General features: G+C 64.2%; 4 protein-coding genes across 6 annotated transcripts in view; all 4 read right to left on the minus strand.

Moving 5' to 3' along the window:
* Nucleotides 1–1802, minus strand: part of RASSF1 (Ras association domain family member 1) — a 20459-nt gene extending 18657 nt beyond the window's left edge. Inside the window, exons 1-2 of the mRNA XM_035337891.1 lie at nucleotides 1431–1802; nucleotides 336–457 (exon numbers count right to left, since the gene is read on the minus strand). Coding sequence (XP_035193782.1) covers nucleotides 336–457; nucleotides 1431–1680 — 372 coding nt within the window. The 5' untranslated portion in view covers nucleotides 1681–1802. The remainder of the gene's footprint in view (nucleotides 1–335; nucleotides 458–1430) is intronic.
* Nucleotides 1–1939, minus strand: part of HYAL1 (hyaluronidase 1) — an 11386-nt gene extending 9447 nt beyond the window's left edge. Inside the window, exon 1 of one of the 2 annotated variants that reach the window (XM_035337780.1) lies at nucleotides 1909–1939. The gene's annotated coding sequence lies outside the window, so the exon portion shown is untranslated. Of the gene's footprint in view, nucleotides 1–419; nucleotides 429–1908 lie in introns of those variants that run through there. The other variant, XM_035337779.1, reaches the window with a different exon arrangement.
* An 822-nt stretch (nucleotides 1940–2761) lies between these two features.
* ZMYND10 (zinc finger MYND-type containing 10) lies at nucleotides 2762–11889 on the minus strand. The gene is made up of 12 exons (XM_035337770.1): nucleotides 11613–11889; nucleotides 11055–11163; nucleotides 9965–10081; nucleotides 9069–9122; nucleotides 8826–8978; nucleotides 6717–6805; nucleotides 6334–6434; nucleotides 5242–5414; nucleotides 4868–4993; nucleotides 3335–3456; nucleotides 3103–3228; nucleotides 2762–2870 (listed from the first exon to the last, which is right to left on the minus strand). Exons 1-12 carry the CDS (start codon nucleotides 11870–11872, stop codon nucleotides 2786–2788), a joined length of 1515 nt encoding a protein of 504 aa, XP_035193661.1. The 5' UTR covers nucleotides 11873–11889; the 3' UTR covers nucleotides 2762–2785.
* On the minus strand, nucleotides 10608–15540 carry NPRL2 (NPR2 like, GATOR1 complex subunit). 2 transcript variants are annotated; one of them, XR_004754125.1, is made up of 12 exons: nucleotides 15391–15540; nucleotides 15042–15133; nucleotides 14781–14949; nucleotides 13620–13728; nucleotides 13251–13387; nucleotides 12943–13040; nucleotides 12814–12850; nucleotides 12624–12717; nucleotides 12432–12549; nucleotides 12181–12323; nucleotides 11613–11961; nucleotides 10608–11163 (listed from the first exon to the last, which is right to left on the minus strand). XR_004754125.1 is itself a non-coding variant. In XM_035337781.1 (12 exons), the coding sequence occupies exons 1-11, from the start codon at nucleotides 15460–15462 to the stop codon at nucleotides 11894–11896; spliced, it is 1137 nt and encodes a 378-aa protein (XP_035193672.1). In that variant the 5' UTR covers nucleotides 15463–15540; the 3' UTR covers nucleotides 10608–11163; nucleotides 11864–11893. The 2 variants fall into 2 exon arrangements, 1 of the variants encoding a protein (XP_035193672.1); XM_035337781.1 differs by having other exon boundaries at nucleotides 11864–11961.
* Between the last annotated feature and the right edge of the window lie 92 nt (nucleotides 15541–15632).

Consider the following 15632-nt stretch of genomic DNA (forward strand, 5'->3'; position numbering starts at 1 on the left):
GCTCGGCCCGGTCCCTGTCGCGACCCCAGCCTCGGCTCGGCGCTGCCCGCTGCCCGGCTCGGCGCGGCCCCGCTCCTGTCCCGGCTCGGCTCGGCTCGGCCCCGCCCCGCCGCGGCCGTTGGGCTGACGCGGGCCGGGGGCGGCGCGGCGCGGCCCCGTTTCCGGCGGTGATTTCACCCGGGCCGGGTGCCCGCGGGGGTCCGGGGCTGCGGGGGGGTACGGCACGGCACGGCACGGCATTGTACAGCACACCTTGGCATGGCACGGCATGGCACGGCACAACCAACCTGGGCTGGCGCCGCGCCCCCCCCCCCCGTGCGCCCCACGTCCCCTACCACATTCGTGTCCTTCTCCAGCTCCTGCTCGGTGCCGTCGTCCTCGTCCCCGCTGCCCAGGGGGCCGCTGCAGTCCAGCCGCACCAGGGCCCGGCACCGGTAGTGGCAGGTGAAGCTGCAGTCTGGGGACAGGGGACACAGTGGGGACACCGGCACCGCCAGACCCCCAGCACCGGCCGGGGGATTTGGGGGTGCTGCCCTCCCCCCCCCCCCCTCCGCCGTGCTGGGGCACCCAGGGCCAGCACCCATGCGGAACCCGGTGCTGTGCCGTGCTGCCCACTGGTCCTGGGGTGCCCCCGTCCCCTCCTCGGGCTGCCTGGGACGATGCTTGGGACCAGGACCCTCGGTTGGGGGGTGCTTGGTGCCGGGACACCCATGCCCAGGGGGGATGCTCAATGCGGAGACTCCCGGTGCCCAAGGGGGGGATGCTCTGTGTCAGGATGCCCATGCCCTGGAGGAGTGCCCAGTGCTGGGACACCCACTGCCCGGGGGGGGGGGGGGTCAGTACTGGGGTGCTGGGTACGGGGATGCTCGGTACCGGGCTGCCCACTGCCCGGGGTGGTGCTTGGTGCAGGGACCCTTGGTACTGGGATACTCGGTACGGGGATGCTCGGTACCGGGACACCCACTGCCCGGGGGGATGCTCAGTACGGGGATGCTCGGTACCTGGACGCTTGGTACCGGGATGACTGCTGCCCGGGAGGTGGTCAGTACCGGGATGCTCAGTATGGGGATGCTTGGTACCGGGATGCTCGGTACCGGGACGCCCACTGCCCGGGGGCATGCTCGGTACCGAGACGCCCACTGCCCAGGGGGACACTCGGTACTGGGATGCTCAGTACCGGGATGCTCGGTACAGGAATGCTCGGTCCCGGGGTGCCCGCTGCCCGGGGGATTCTCAGTACCGGGACGCTCGGTATGGGGACGCCCACTGCCTCGGGGGATGCTCGGTACCGGGACACTCGGCCCCGGGGTGCCCGCTGCCCGGGGGGACAGTCGGTACTGGGACGCTCAGTACCGGGACGCTCGGTATGGGGATGCTCGGTCCCGGGACGCCGTGCCCGGCGGGCGGGCGGGCTGGGGAGCGCTACTCACGGCGGCACTGGAGGCTCTTCCTGCCGCCCCCCCAGACGAAGTCCCCGCAGAGGTCGCACCAGGTGTGGAGCCCGCGGCGCCGCGGCTCGAAGCGGTGCCCGGTGCCCGGTGCCGCCGCCAGCCGGGGCTCGGGCCGGGCCGCGGGGCCGTGCCGGCGGGCCGGGCTGATGCGCAGCGCGTTGGCCCGCTCCAGGCGGCCCCGGCCCGGCCGAGGCTCCGGCTGCAGCTCCCGCAGCTCGATCAGCTCCATGGCCCCGGGCGCCGCGCGGAGCCGCGGGGGAAACTGAGGCACGGCCGGGACCCGGCCCGCGCTCCCCGCCCCGGCCCCGGCGAGCGGCGGCTGAACCGGCGGCGGCTCCGCTGGCTGCGGCTGGCGGGGCGGGCTGGAGGCGGGGACGGGGCGGGGGGCCCGGGGCGGCCCCGTTCCCTGTGCTCCCGGGAGCGGAGCAGTCCCGCTCCGTGCCTCAGTTTCCCCGACGGGCGCGGTGGGGTCGCCCCGAAGCTGCCGCGGTCGGCCCGGGGCCGTCCCCTTACCCCGCTGCCCCACGGAGCACCCCCGGGAGCGCCCCCAACACCCCCCCGGGTCCCGGCAGCAGCGGCACCCTGAGGCTGTGCCCAGGGGCTGCCAGGCGGCACAGCTCCGGGGGCACCCAGTGAGAAAACACTGCCTGTGGCACTGTGGCACTGCCACCTCTGCCACCGTGGCCGCGGGGGAGCAAAGCCCAGCTCCCAGCTGAGCTGCTGCAAGCCCCAGTGACACCAGTGACAGCACTGGGATCCCCCCCGGGGCCCTGGGACCAAGCCCTTGGTGCTGATGTCCCAGGAGAGGGAGCATCTTCCTCGGAGCCTGGGAGATGGCAGACGCTGAACACCCCAGAAACTCGCCTGCTCGCTCAGGTCCTCGTGCTAACCACATCCTCTGCCTCCCGCCCCTGCTGCTCCAATGACACGAGGTGGCCTGGGGGCCTCTTGGCCCTGCTCGCCACAGGGACGGGCCCACGCCCTGGCTGGGGTGGGTTTGACTTTTTTGGTAACCACAAAGCTATCAGCTCTTTTTCAGGTTTTCCAGGATTTCTGGTGTTGCACGGAGTAAAAAAGATAACACACAAACCTGCCCCCGGGTGCAAGGGAGGGGAGGAAGTGGTTTATTATATTCAGCGAGGAGAAAAGAGGGGGAGCTGAGCCCCGTCGGGGTGCAGAAGGAGGGGTGGGGGTTAGTGGTGGGGAGAGGGAGGCTGAGGCTGCTGGGGGCTCGGAGAGCAGCAGGCGGGGAGGTGCTGCTGTGAGCCCAGCCCTGTGGTACCGAGGGGCTTCTCCTCCCTGTGGGCTGGGCTGCAGGCCAGGCTCTGCCCCGCTCAGGGGACACCCGCTGTCCCCGCTGTCTGTGCCAGCAGGCTGCAGGCCACACGGTGCTTCTGCCAGTGCTGGACCTGGCACGCCCTGCGAGGGGGAGCCGCAGCTCAGGGCTGCACCTGCTCTGCTGAACCGAGCAGGGACGCAGACCGTCCCCGTGAGCCGAGCGGTGCCACCACCAACCCCCAGTGCTGCCGGGACTCCGTGACCCCGCTGCGGTAGCACAGCGCTCGCCAGCATCCCCCCCACCAGCACCTTGGTGCCAGGGCCCCTCTGCAGGGCGCAGAGGGGGGCGACCGGGGGCTCTGGGCTGCCTTACCGCGAGCAGTACCACTCGTTCCGGCAGCGAGAGCACCGCTTGGCCGCCTCTGCGCCGCACACCCGGCACCGGGGCTTGTCGGGGGCGAGAGCCTCCAGCATGTCCAGGCTGTACGTCTGCGCCCACCTGCAGCGGGACGCAAAGGGGAGAGGCGACGAGCAGCGAGCTGCCGGGGTGCCAGCCCCTGCTGACTGGGACAACTGGTCACACTGGGCACGGTGCAGGGCCTCACCTGCGTGCCTGGAGCTTCAGCTCCTCCTCGGTGGGGCTGAAGGCGTGCTTCACCTGGTGCTTGGCGATGGCTTCCCACTTGCCCGCGTTCTTCCTGAGGAGGTGGTCCCAGATGACGGGCACCTGGCGGGAGAGGCAGAGCTGGGGGGTGGCAGCACATGGACAGGCAGGGGACAGGAGGGCAGCTGGCCCGGAGGACAAGGAGCAGGGTGAGCAGAGGCAGCACGCAGAGGGGCAGGCACAGTTATCCAGAGGGGACGGACCCCCTTTCCCAACAGAGGTGAGGAGCGTTAGGTGAAACAGGCACAACCTTCGGGAGCAGGAGCTCGGCTGCGAGGCCCCAGCTCCCAAACAGAGCCCCGTGCTCTCAGCGCTGCGCCAGGCAGCGGCGTGAACCCAGCGCTCGGGAGCCGTTTGCCTGAGCAGATTTTTCCACTCGTCACTTCCCCGAACGCGAACACCAGGGGAAGGGCTGGTTTTTGCAAAAGGGAAAGCGCCAGCCCAGAGCGGCGCACGGAGAGGAGGAGGATGCTTCAAACGGTGCTGGCATCTCCAGCCAAGTAAAAATAGCCAGGCCTGGGAGGGGAGGAGGCTGCTCTGGGAGAAACTGAATGGAAAAGACTTTTCTCAGCTTGGCTCAGTGTCAGGGAGTGAGTTCACTGCTTGCCGGGCAGAGCGTGGAGCCCGTGCGTGCGCTTCCAGCTGGCTCCCCCTGCCTGCCCTTGGCGGAGGCAGGAGCAACGCAAGCCCAAAAGCGGAGCTGTGGCGAAGAGCCGCAGCCCGGGCAAGGGCTGGACGAAGTCCCCAGCGTGACAGATGCCTGCCTCTGCCCCACTGACACGGCGGCAGTTAAGCTGGGGTGCACGGAGATGCTTTAGAGATCTGCCCTCCTCTTTACACACAGAGTTTCTCCCCCTCAGCTCACGAGGAAGCATCAGAAACACTTTTCTCCAGGAGTTACCACTGCCCAGACTGGAAGACCCAAGGACCCCACGGCACCTGAAGACGCTCAGGGCCCATCTGCCAAGCCCCAGGCACCAGCAGGGAATCAGCCTGACTCCAGCCTCTCTCCTCAGACCACTGCCTTGGCGTTTTTCTGCAGGCAGCATGCCAAGCAGCCCTTGGCCAGGGCTGTAGAAGGGGCTCTTCCCGGGGAAGTCCAGAATCCAGCAGGAAAACAAGGATAAATGTCAAACGCGGAGTTAATTGTTAAAATGAGCCGGTGGTTGTCTCTGCCCCGTGGAGCCACCACCCGGAGGATTCGGTACAGTCTCGATAGCTGTTTAAAGCCCAGCATTTAGGAGTGACTGCTTGGCCACAGCTGTAGCAGAGGAAGGGCAGGATGAAGTCGGAGCCAACTGAGCCGGCGGTAACGGTGTCAGAGTGAAACGGGTGCCCGACTGCTCCTCCGTGCCACCACCTCTCCAGAGCCGAGTTTCGCAGGAGGAAAAAAGGGGAAGGGAGTGACAGAGCTCAAAGTGGAGCAGCTGGAGAGAAGAGCTGGAAGAGAAGAGCTGGAAGAGCCCCCCGATACCTGCTCCAGCACGAGATCCTTCTTTGGGGGAGCCGGCTCTGTCAGCGCGAGGTGGCTCAGAAATCTCTGCATCTCCACCAGGTTGGGCAGCTGGTCCAGGAGGACGTCTGTCAGGAACGCCCGGAGCTGCGGCCACGCAGGGGATGAGAAGAGCAAAGGCAAAGAGGTCAGGACAAGGGAGCCAGAGCCGGGTTATGGGGCTGAGGAGCGAGAGGGCTCCGGGTGTGCTGGGCATCGGCTGGGAAGATCTACGGGGCACCACCAGAGCAACTCACGGGGGTCCCAAGTGGTGCCCCAGCAAGCGCAGCCCTCGCTGCTGCTGGCATGGTGTTGGACCTCGCTGCTCTCACACCACTGTCCCCTAGAGAGCCTACCTTGAGGAGCTGGCTCTTGTTGAAGCTGTCAAAGTGGTATTTGCGCTGGCATTCAGGGCTGAGCAGGAGGTTGAGGAGGGCAAGCCACACCTGCCCATCGAGCTTGGTCATCTTCACCTGATCCTCAGGGGGCACCACGTGCCACGCACCGTTCTCAAACTTCTTGAGCTTGCCTGAGGGAGAGACCAACATGGGGCTCCAGGGAGAGAGAGCTGCCCTGGGAAAGCCAGCTCGGAGGTGGGGTGCTGCCCTGCGCTCCTTGCCTCCTGCTCACCTCAGGAGACCCCCCAAATTTTCTGCCTGCCTCAGCTTCCCCACCCCTTTGCTCAGCATAGCAGCCTTCTTGGTACAAAACCAATATACTAAAGAGCACGAAAAGCACAAAGAGCATGTCTTAAAGCAGTAGGGCTGTGCCAGGAACTATAAGAACCCTGCGATATCGCCTTCTGTGCTTGGCCAGGTACTGAAGAACACTAGCAGATGGTGGGGGAGCTCCCCAGAGCGGCTGCAGGGGCACATTTTTGGGGTATCAGCAGGGCCAGTACCTGCTCTTCCTGAGGTTCTTCTGCCAGTGAAAGCCAGAAGAAGCATGACCATAACAGATGTGACAGAACAAGCGACCGTTCTGCTCTGGGGGATGGAGGAGGATGTAACCCTGCATCTGCACAGCCTGGAAATGCCTTTGCACTCTGGTTCTTTCCCATCCCTCCCTCGGGGCCCTGGATCAAAGCTCCTCTGACACCCCAAGCTTGCAGGCGGAGGGGAGGGATGCATTTCCTGGCCGGAGGAAGAAGGAAAGCTCCCGCATCCAGCTGGGCTCCTCTCAGCAGGCACGGAGCCACGTGCTTCCCACCATCTCTTCCTCTCTTGCCTGTGCTGTGAACCCCTGCTGAGGCGCCTTCCCCTCGCAGGGCTGCAGCGGGGAGCGCCGCTTCCTACGGGCTGTGCCCGTTCAGAGGGACGCAACGAGGAAGCTGGGGGGCAGCGGGGGGCCGTGCCTGGCTGCAGGGCTGCGAGGGCTCCCGCAGAAGACCCGTCAGCAGATGCAGGTCTCAGCAAGACACCACGGCGCCCCAGGGCACCGCTCTGTACCTGCTTCGTGGCAGCTCCACGGGCAGTGCTCCACCAGCGCGACGAGGAGGCAGGGCAGGTTGTGGGTGTTCAGCATCCGTGTCAGCGCGCTCAGGGGCAAACTGGAGATATAAGAGAAGGGGTGAAGTGGTGCGCTCAGACAAGGCCAGAACAAACGCTCCCCGAGGCGACTGGGAGAGGCGGCAGAAAAACAATGACGGTCAGAGCAGCTCCTGTTCCCACAAGTACCACAGAGCAGGGTGGAGTGCTGCTGTATTTGCCTCCCGGGGCGTAGTGCCGCTGCCGCCGCCGATGCAGCCGGCTGCTGAAGGGGCTCCAGGCCGCCAACCCGCAGGAACCTCAGGACTGCTCAGGGCACGTCCTCTGCCGCCCCGGGCACCCACCTGTCCACCTGGTCAGTGATGAACCGCAGCACGGACAGGGCCTTCAGGGAAATTTCAAACTCCATCGCCTCCGCCTGCTTCTGCAGCTCCTGTGGAGGGGCAAGCACAGGCTCAGGATTTCAGGCCCCATTTCCCAGGAGCTACGAGGAGGCAGCTTGTTGGCTGCACATCAGCAACCACGGGCTGGGGAGGAAACCGAAACCCTGTGAAACAAACTCCAGTTCTCATCTGGACTGCAGCAGTGCTGCTTGTTTGCCAGAGCAGGCACAGGAGCGCTTGCAGCCTGCTGCAGCTCATCCCTCATCTCCCTACCCGTTACAGGCCACAGGGGGGGTACTGGTGGTGTCAGGAGTGCCGCCCCCTGGAAGAGGACAGTCCCAGACTGCTGCTCTTTCCCTCCCTGGCATCACCTCGTGGCCCGGCAGAGACACACGAGGCTGCATGAGGGGAGCTGCGTCATCACGACGACGAGGAGAAGCTTGGCCCAGGCACAGCAGCAGCCCTGACCTGACCCTTTCCTGGGGCTGCCGCTCCTCTCCAGCTCGCTTAGGGCCAGCAGAGTATGTCCCTGTGGCTAACCCAGCCCACAGCTACGCAGCCCGGCCTGCAGTCGGCGCGGACACCACCTCCGTCCTCCAGGCGCCCAGGCTAGCAGCCTGAGCATCCTCTGAGTCAGCCTCTTTTGAGATCACCGTGACGTTGGGGCTGAGAGGTGCCAATTCCTTCTCCGCTCCCGTCCCAGATCTCGCCAGCTCACGGCTGTGCGTGCAGAGCACTGACCTCAGCAGCTCCCATCGGACACCGCTTGCGTTCCTCTACAGCTTCCAGGAGAGCATTTTGGGCTCTCCCCCCTCGCACAGCTCACCACCTCCCTCTCCAAACTCCCCCGGCAGAGTGGCAGAGCTCGTGGGGCTGCCCACAGGAGCCCCGCTTCCCCACAGCCCCCGCTGGTAGCTGGACCTCGTCCCTGCCACCGCGGCGCAGGGACCATCGGTGCTGCTGGGTGCCAGCAGAGCAGGGTGCCCCAGGGTCACCGCAGCACCCAGCCGTACCAGGCAGCAGGCCCCGCGATGCAGGGGAGGGCAGGAACTGCTTTTTAGCACGGGGTTATTGTGTGCAGAGTCAGGAGAGGCTGGGATAAATCGGAGGAAGCCAGGCTTCTTGGGAGGCGAGCGTTTTTCAGAGCCCAAGTAGCTAGAGAGGATTGTTCTTCCTCGAGTTGTGTCAAAAGCACAAACTGAGAGCCCTTGCCCCCCCCCCCCCCCCCAGCTCAAGCTGGGAAAGGATTTCCTGGAAAACATCCCTATTGTGCTCGGGAGCCCTCCACTTCCTTCCCCTTTCTGGGAGAGGAGCACGTGCTCGGGCAGCCAGCCAAAGGATGGACGCAGAGGGGAGGTGCGGCCAAGTTTGCAGGCTGTCGCTTCAACTCCATTTCTCCACACGCTCCTCGTGATCTGCACAGCTCAAGGAAAGAATTTGGGTGCTGGGAAGCAAAAAGAGCTCCCCCCGCAGAAAAGCTGTGTGCAGCCACCCCGAAACACCCGGCTGGGAACAGCCCTGGACTCGCCGCTGGCCCAGAGCAGTGAGGAGAGGAGGTGTTTCTCAGAGAGCAGAGGAAGTTAGAGGGAAATGCATTAGGGCAATCCCTAGTTGTGTCACACGTGGATTTACGGATGGGATTTCTCTCACGGTTAACCCTGGCTGGCTCCAGTGGCAGCCTGAGATCAGGCGGTTTCATGAGCCCCATGGAGACGTAACCACACAGCTTTCAAGAGCAGCAGCAAATGGCCAACCCCCCTGCACTGATTACTTTGCCTAATTATCAACTCTCCAGCTGCCCCCCAGCTCAGAAATCTGTCCTGCTGGCAGCCTGAAGCTGGCACTGTCACGAGACAGGGAGGAAGAGCAGCTGTGGGGCGGAGGGAGGAGCACGCAGCCTGTCCCAGCTGGGCACAGATGATCTCTAACACCAGACCGCCTCGGAAAGGGCACGAGGTGCCAGTGCTGCAGCCGAGGCTTCCTCTGTAAGAAGACCTCTCTGGGCTTCTTCAGGCTGCCTGCTGCCTCCGTCACTCGCGTCCCCAGCACGCTACAGGACTTCTTCCTCACCTGCATGGACGACAGGCTGGCCAGGTCCTTGGGATGAAGTTCTTTCTGGGTCACTGCCTGTCCGTTGGTGCCTCGAGCTGCAAGCAGGGTCAGCTTTCGGTGGCAGTAATCGATTAAATCCAGAATGCTGTCCTCTGCCGACTCGCAGATCTCCTTCACAACGACAAGAGGTTCACAGAGAGCCAGCCCCCACAGCCGCGACTTCCCACCTTTATGCTACAGGAAGCCGAACGCGCCGCTCACCTTGTAAAAAAACACCGTCTCCAAGAGGTTGATGATGGAGGCTTCGTGATGCAGCTGTGGGGGGAAAACAGCAGGTGGGAGGTAACAGAGCGGGTGGCTGCCAGCACCGGGGACACTGGCAGTGGGATAAGGCGCAGGGCGAGAAGCTGCTTATACAGCTGCGGCCAAAAGCCAGCGTGGACAGCGCTGTCCTGAGACCAGGAACCACGAGATAACTGCCTTGAGGCGACGCTGCAGACAAACAGCTGCTCAGGGAAGACACCGCCTTTCCCCAGCAAGGTGTCACTCTGGAATGAAAATTGGCTAAAACTTCAGAGTTCTGGGGCAGATTTGGCTTAGGTCAAGGGCTGCGCCCTTCCACAGGGAAGCCAAGTTACCAAGATCACTCTCTTGTCAAGAGTGGCCAGAGGGATCTCTGCTCTCAGTAAGAAAAAGCTACTTTTTTTTTTTTTGTTTGTTTTAAACGAGGAGGCCCTGTAAGCTGTGGTTAGGAACACCAGAGGAAAAAGCAGTGCTCAAAGAGGGGCAAATACCCCTGGGGCAGAGCTGCTCAGGAGCCAGGATGGGAAAAAAGGTCTAGCCATTCCCTGAGGGGGCTCCCCAGCGCCTCTCCAGGGGGAAGGGTATGTGTGGGGGCACTTCTGACAGTTTGCTAGGCACTGACCTGCTCCTGGTCACAGAAAAGGCAAGGACATAACAGGGACTGCCAAAATCCCAGGGGCTGTGATTTTCTTTACCAGACAAAACACAGTCCTGCAGGGTCTGTTAACCAGCAGGTACAGAACCTGCTGTCAAGAGTGACTTCTCAGCCTGCTGAGAGGTAAAATCACAGCTCTGAGACCTTCAGCGCAGGATTTATTTTTAAATACAGCAGCGCCTGCCCAATTTCCACTCACCACCACGTAGATGGGAAAGGTGCTTCTCGGGTGGAAGTCCTCCAGCCGGCACAGCACGGGGAAGACCTTGTGCTTCCAGACCTCCGCTGAGATCAGCTCCCCGATGAGAACGGGAATCTGGACAGGAGCGCAGCCTTTCAAACCGGTGCGAGGCAGAGGGGCCAGGCTGGTGCCCAGTGCCCCACAGCCATTTCAGTCCTGGGGCACGCAACGCAGCACCCATTTGCTTTCTCACACCACCAGTTTTTGAGCCTTCCCTTCGCAGCAGACACTGCATGAGTGGGAAAGCCCAGGAAGCCAGCGGACCAGGCAGAACTGCCATTTCCCAACACAACTGCCACGTTTCGAAAAGGAACAGCACTTTTATCACCCACGTTCAGCTGTACAGACTTTGGAGAGGCATCACAAATCAACAGCTTTTCACCGAGACTCTGGCCTCAGAGACCAGAGGGCAGAGAGCGCTGCTGGGGTTACAAGGGGGAAAACGTCCCCGAGGTCTGGGCAGAGCCAGGGCCCCCCACGTCCCCGTGCAGCCCAGGCTGTTCTGTGGCTGAGCCACCTCAGGTATGGGGCAGGGATCTGCAGGCAGGGGGACCAGCGCAAACCAGCACCTAGAGAGGAACCGGAGACCAACAGGCAGGAATACCACAGCTTGGCTTTTAATATATATATATTTTAAAGCAACAATGGCAAACCACCAAAGATCTTTGTCAGCAGATTCTTCGTCATCGACGGTTTATCCCCAAACTGGACGTTGTCCAAAAGCCGATCCCAGCTGGAGGCTGAGGGCCTGGCACAGGGATCACTGCTGCCCCCACCCGCCTTACGCCGTCCCTCCCGACCATGCAGTTCGTGATTTTGTCACAGACCAAGAAACTTGGGGAGGAGTACCAGGACCAGCACCCGCGCGGGGCAAGCCACGAGAACCCACATTCCTCCGGCGGGGAACACCCGGCTCCCGCAGCCAGGCGCAGGACAAAGCGTGGTGCTCGCCGCCCCCTTTCCTGACAGACCGGGGACAGGCCGAGAGCTCGGGGAGCAGGGACAGGGCTGGGCAGAGCCGGGTGCCCCCCGGACACCCAGGGCTCACCTTGGCATGGGTGACGAGCAGCTCGGTGAGGAGCTGCTCCTGGCCGGCGGCGGCGCTCAGGATGGCGTGCATGTTGAGCTTCTCCACGCTCTCGTGCTGCCGAAGCCACCTGTGGGGCAGCCGGGTCACCCCGGAGCTGGGGCCCTTCCTCACCCCCACTCTCCCCAACCCTCAAGGGACATCTCAAAGCCATCCCCCTTTGGCGGTGACACCCCAAATTTACAGCCCCCCATTCCCACCACCCTCTGCCCCCCCCAGACTGGGGCAGCCGCCGCCCTGCTGCCCCTTGCTACCCCTCTCCCAGACCCTCTGGGGACCCCCTAAAACTGCTGGGGGGGGCACACCCCACGTTTACAGCCCCTGGAGCCCCTGCTCACCCCCCTCCCAGAGCCCCTGGGGTCCCCAACCCCCACCAACCCGCAGAGGGGATACCCCAAGCTTACACCCCTCAGACCCCCTGGGCTCCCTCCCCATCCCCTCAGGAGACCCCCAGCGGCCCCCGAATTGGGGACACCCCAAATTTTCCCCCACCCCCCACCCCTAAGGACCCCTCCGCACCCCTGCCCGCCGGCATCCCGCAGCTCGGTGCCCCGCAGGGCCTGCACCAGCGCCTCAGCCTCGGCAGGCAGCAGCAGCCCCGCGGCGGCCATGGCGGCGGCGTTGTCGCTATGGCAACGGCGGCCATGATGGCAGCTGGGGCCTACGCCGCACCCTGGAGGCGCCCAGGACCGTGTGGGGACACAACGGGGGGCACTGGGGACACTGGGGGGACAACTTGGGGACACAGGGGGAACAACTTGGGGACACACACAGCGCATGTCCCGGCCAGCCCGGCTCCGTCACTTCCAGCACACGATGATGTTGGGGTCGTTCTCCAGGCGCTCATCCAGCTCCTTGTAACTCATGCCTGGGGGCAAAAATGGGGTGCCCGGCATCAGTGCTGCACGTTCCCTCCTCACACCTCATAAACCACCCCCCCGAGCTCCTCCACCCCCGCCTGGCCGCCCTGCTGCGACTGGACCCCACGTGCTGCTCCTCTGGGGTTTAATGGCTCCTGAAAGGTGTAGGGGGGACACCCCAAAACTGCCCGCAGGCACGCAGCACCCCCTGCCCTGCGGCTCCTCACCCGTCTTGCAGCAGATCTCGTCGTAGCTGTGGCAGCCCGTGTAGAGCCGCGCCGGGTGGCTGCGCTCGTCCCGGGCCACCTTGACGGGGTATTTCTGGAGCCGCCGGATGAGCCCCTTCATCAAACCGAACTGGATGAGCCTCCTGGGGGGGGCGGGGGGGAGAGATGCGATGCTCAGCCCTCAGATGTCCCCTCCGTTCCCTGCCTGTTTCCCCAGCCCTCCTGCATCACGTCCCCCGAGGGGTCCCGACCTCTCGTCCACCCGCTGCAGCTGCAGGGTGTAGCGGGAGATGAGGTCTCGCACCGTCGTGCCAGGGCTGAGGCCGCAGTACAGCTGGAAAACGTCACGGAGGCTGGCTCGTTTGTGCCCTGTGGGGACAAGATGCTGTCAGCTGCCACGGATGGGTCCTCGGGCACCAGGACGCCAAGCGGGAGCAGCATACCTGGCTTGGTGACGTAGGACAGGCACTCCTCCTGGAGGCACTTGTCATCCACCAGGTCCTGGACCTTTGGTGTGGTGCAGTAGACGTTGGAGTACTGGGGAGCAAGGGACAAGCAGCTCGGTTTTGCCGTGGCTCAGGAGGACAATGGGTGTCCCCCGTGTGGCCACACCACCTGTGGCTGCCAGCTCACCTGGAGTATGGAGACGAGCGTGACGACCCCGTAGTACCTGCAGGGCGAGGGGAAAGGTGAGAGGGGCAGAAGTCCTGGCCAGTCCCTTCCAACCCGAGTCAGGGCCGGCCTCACCCCCCGCGCACTCACAGCAGGTTCTGCACAGCGATGCGCACCAGGTTCAGCTCCACGTCGGCTTCAGCAGAAATCTTCTGGACGTGCCGAAATCCATCAATGTAGGGCAGGATCTGGGAGGGGGAACAGGAGGTAACAGGTAGCGGGGGGCGAAATCACGAAGGAGCCACCTGTAGCGTCACCCCACTGCCCACGAGACTCCCTGGCGTGCTGAGCAAACAGGTCACCTGCAGCACCGAGCACAAAAAGCGGGGAGCACTGAACTGTGCTGGACCACGGAGCCCTGGGGCAGCTCATGCCCTAAGCACCCTCCCCACACGGACCTGCTGCGTGGTGAGGTCCCACTGGGAGTTGAAGAAGTCGTCCTTGTCCTGGGTGAAGACAGGCACGTCGTACTCCTGCACAATGGGGGGGTCTGGCCGCTGCTCGATCACCTTCAGGTGGATGGTGTTCGACTCATCTGGAGGGAAAGGAGTTCTCACAGGAACCTCTGGAGCTTGCAGTCAGCAGAACGCCTCAAAGCTACGTGGAGGAAGGTGTCTGGGGCCAGAAACCTCATCCCTTTGAGCCAGGCTGGCTCAGGCAGGCCCCAGCCACGAGCACAAAGTGCCAGAAGCAGCGCAGAGGCTGCTGCCTCTCAGCCCCGCTCTGCCCTTGCTGCCTGGCTGGGCAAGCACAGCCGCAGTACCTACCTATGGGCAGGGTGCACTTTCCTTTGGCGTTCAGCTCCTCCAGCAGGATGGTCATGATGGGCACCAGCTTCTGTTTGCTCTCCTCGTTGGAGATGAAGCCACTTTCCAGCTAAAGAAGGTGGGAGGTCGAGTCAGCTCCTCCCAGAGGGGTTACTGAGGAGCCGTGTGGCCCAGATGCCACCTTCTGTCAGCCTTAGCGAGCCTTCCTTCTAGTAGAGCAGCAAACTGAGCCAGGCTGCCACTGGAACGCGCTGTAGCAGCAGCGAAGACCCCGCACCACCCCCAAAGCAAAAATCTTCCCGAGAAAAACACAAAACAAAGCTGCAGAGCAAGAAGGAAGCAGGAGGCTGTGGGGCCCCCTGCTTGATTCAAGATCCGCAAGAGGAGAGGCCTGCTGAATGCTCAGGGAGAAGCTTGGGGACATCTGTAACCCTTAAACTTCAGAACAGAACAGAATACAGCAGTTCAGTTGGAGGGGACCTACATCAAGGCCACGTGTGTGAGCACTTCAGGGCTAACCCGGAGTGAAAGCACATTACTGAGGGCATTATCCAAATGCCTCCTGAGCACTGACAGCCATGGGGCATCCAGCACCTCTCCAGGAAGCCTGTCCCAGTGTTTGGCCACTCTCACCCTAAAGAAATTTGTCCTAACAACCAGCCTGAGCCTCCCCTGCTGCAGCTTTGTGCCTTTCCCATGCGCCCTGACATGGGGAAGAGACCGGTGCCTGCCTCTGCATTTCCCCTCCTCAGGGAGCTGTGGAGAGCCATGAGGTTGCCCCCAGCCTCTTTTTCCCCAGTGTCCTCAGCCTCTCCTCACAGGACATGCCCTCCAGCCCTTCTACCACTTTTGTTGCCTCTTCTGGATGCTTTCAAGTATCTTTCAGACTGGGGAGCCCAGAACTTGCATGCAATACGCAAGGTGAGACCGCACCAGCACTAAAAATGGTGGGACAATCACCTCTTCTGACTGTCTGGCCGCGCTGTGTGTAACACGCCCCAAAATGCGGTGTGCGCGCCTGGCTGTCAGGGCACGCTGCTGGTCATGGCGAGCCTGCTGCCACCAGCACCGCCAGGCCCCTCTCTGCGGAGCTGTGCGTGGGTGACGGCCCCACGACGCCCTCCCCGGCCACAAACCTGCCCCTGGCCCCGCGGGGCTCACCTCCAGCGTGGTGAGGTAGCCCGCCAGCTTCTTGACGATGGGCTCCAGGGCGCAGGCCTTGGCTCGCGCGTCGCAGACGAAGCCGAGGTTGAAGAGCAGGGCGTTGCGGCTGTACTTCTTGTGCTCGATGCAGACGGGGCAGCCGATCAGCTTCTTCTCCATGGCCGTCCTGCGGGGAGGCAGCGGAGCCTGCGCCCGGGACCGGCGGGGAGCGGGTGGGCGCCGCGTCCCCCCCCCCCCCCCCGCGCCGCGGGCACTCACACGGTGATGAGCTTGTTCTGCAGCTCGGGCTTGGTGATCACGTACACCTGCACGGTGTCGAACAGCTCCCGGGAGATGAAGTCCTCGGGCACCTGCGGCGACACCGCCATGGCACCCGCGGAACCGCCGCGCCCCGGCCCCGGCCCCGCGCGGCGCCCGTTTCCCCCCGGCGACATTTCCCCGCCGCACCGCGGTCCGGCCCCGGCACCGCCCCCCCTTGCGGCCCCGGTGTCCCCTCCGCGGGTCCCCCCCCCCGGTGCCGCTCCCCGCAGAACCGTTCCGCCCCGCTGCCGTTCCCCTCCCTCGGTGCCGCTCCCTCCCCCCCGGTGCCGCCGCCGCCCCGGCGCACCTGGTAGGTGATCTTGGGCCCCAGCGTGGGGTGGAACTCGCTGAAGAACACGCACTCGATCCTGCCCCCCATGGCCGCCCGCTCCCGGCCCGCACCGCGCACTGCCGCCCCCTCCCGCCCCGGTCGCGTCACGGGGGGCGGGCCCCAGCGGCGGGCGGTTCCCCCCGCGGCCAATCGGCGCTGCGAGCGGGCGGACGGACGGCCGCTCGGACCAATGGCGGCTCGCCGCTCACTTCCCCCCC

The sequence above is a fragment of the Oxyura jamaicensis genome, chromosome 12, assembly GCF_011077185.1.
Source record: "Oxyura jamaicensis isolate SHBP4307 breed ruddy duck chromosome 12, BPBGC_Ojam_1.0, whole genome shotgun sequence".
In the NCBI taxonomy this organism is placed as follows: domain Eukaryota; kingdom Metazoa; phylum Chordata; class Aves; order Anseriformes; family Anatidae; genus Oxyura; species Oxyura jamaicensis.

Excerpts from the sequence above, each read along its gene's own strand:
- ZMYND10 (XM_035337770.1), bottom strand. The coding sequence starts at position 11,872 with ATGCGCTGTGTGTGTCCCCAAGTTGTTCCCCCTGTGTCCCCAAGTTGT. Across the intron at positions 4,994-5,241 it reads ACAAGAGCCAGCTCCTCAAG|CTCCGGGCGTTCCTGACAGA; the intron begins GTAGGCTCTCTA and ends GCGTGGCCGCAG. Across the intron at positions 2,871-3,102 it reads AACGAGTGGTACTGCTCGCG|GGCGTGCCAGGTCCAGCACT; the intron begins GTAAGGCAGCCC and ends TCCCCCTCGCAG.
- NPRL2 (XM_035337781.1), bottom strand. The coding sequence starts at position 15,462 with ATGGGGGGCAGGATCGAGTGCGTGTTCTTCAGCGAGTTCCACCCCACG. Across the intron at positions 14,950-15,041 it reads CAGAACAAGCTCATCACCGT|GACGGCCATGGAGAAGAAGC; the intron begins GTGAGTGCCCGC and ends GCCTCCCCGCAG. Across the intron at positions 13,729-14,780 it reads GCTACCTCACCACGCTGGAG|CTGGAAAGTGGCTTCATCTC; the intron begins GTGAGCCCCGCG and ends CACCTTCTTTAG.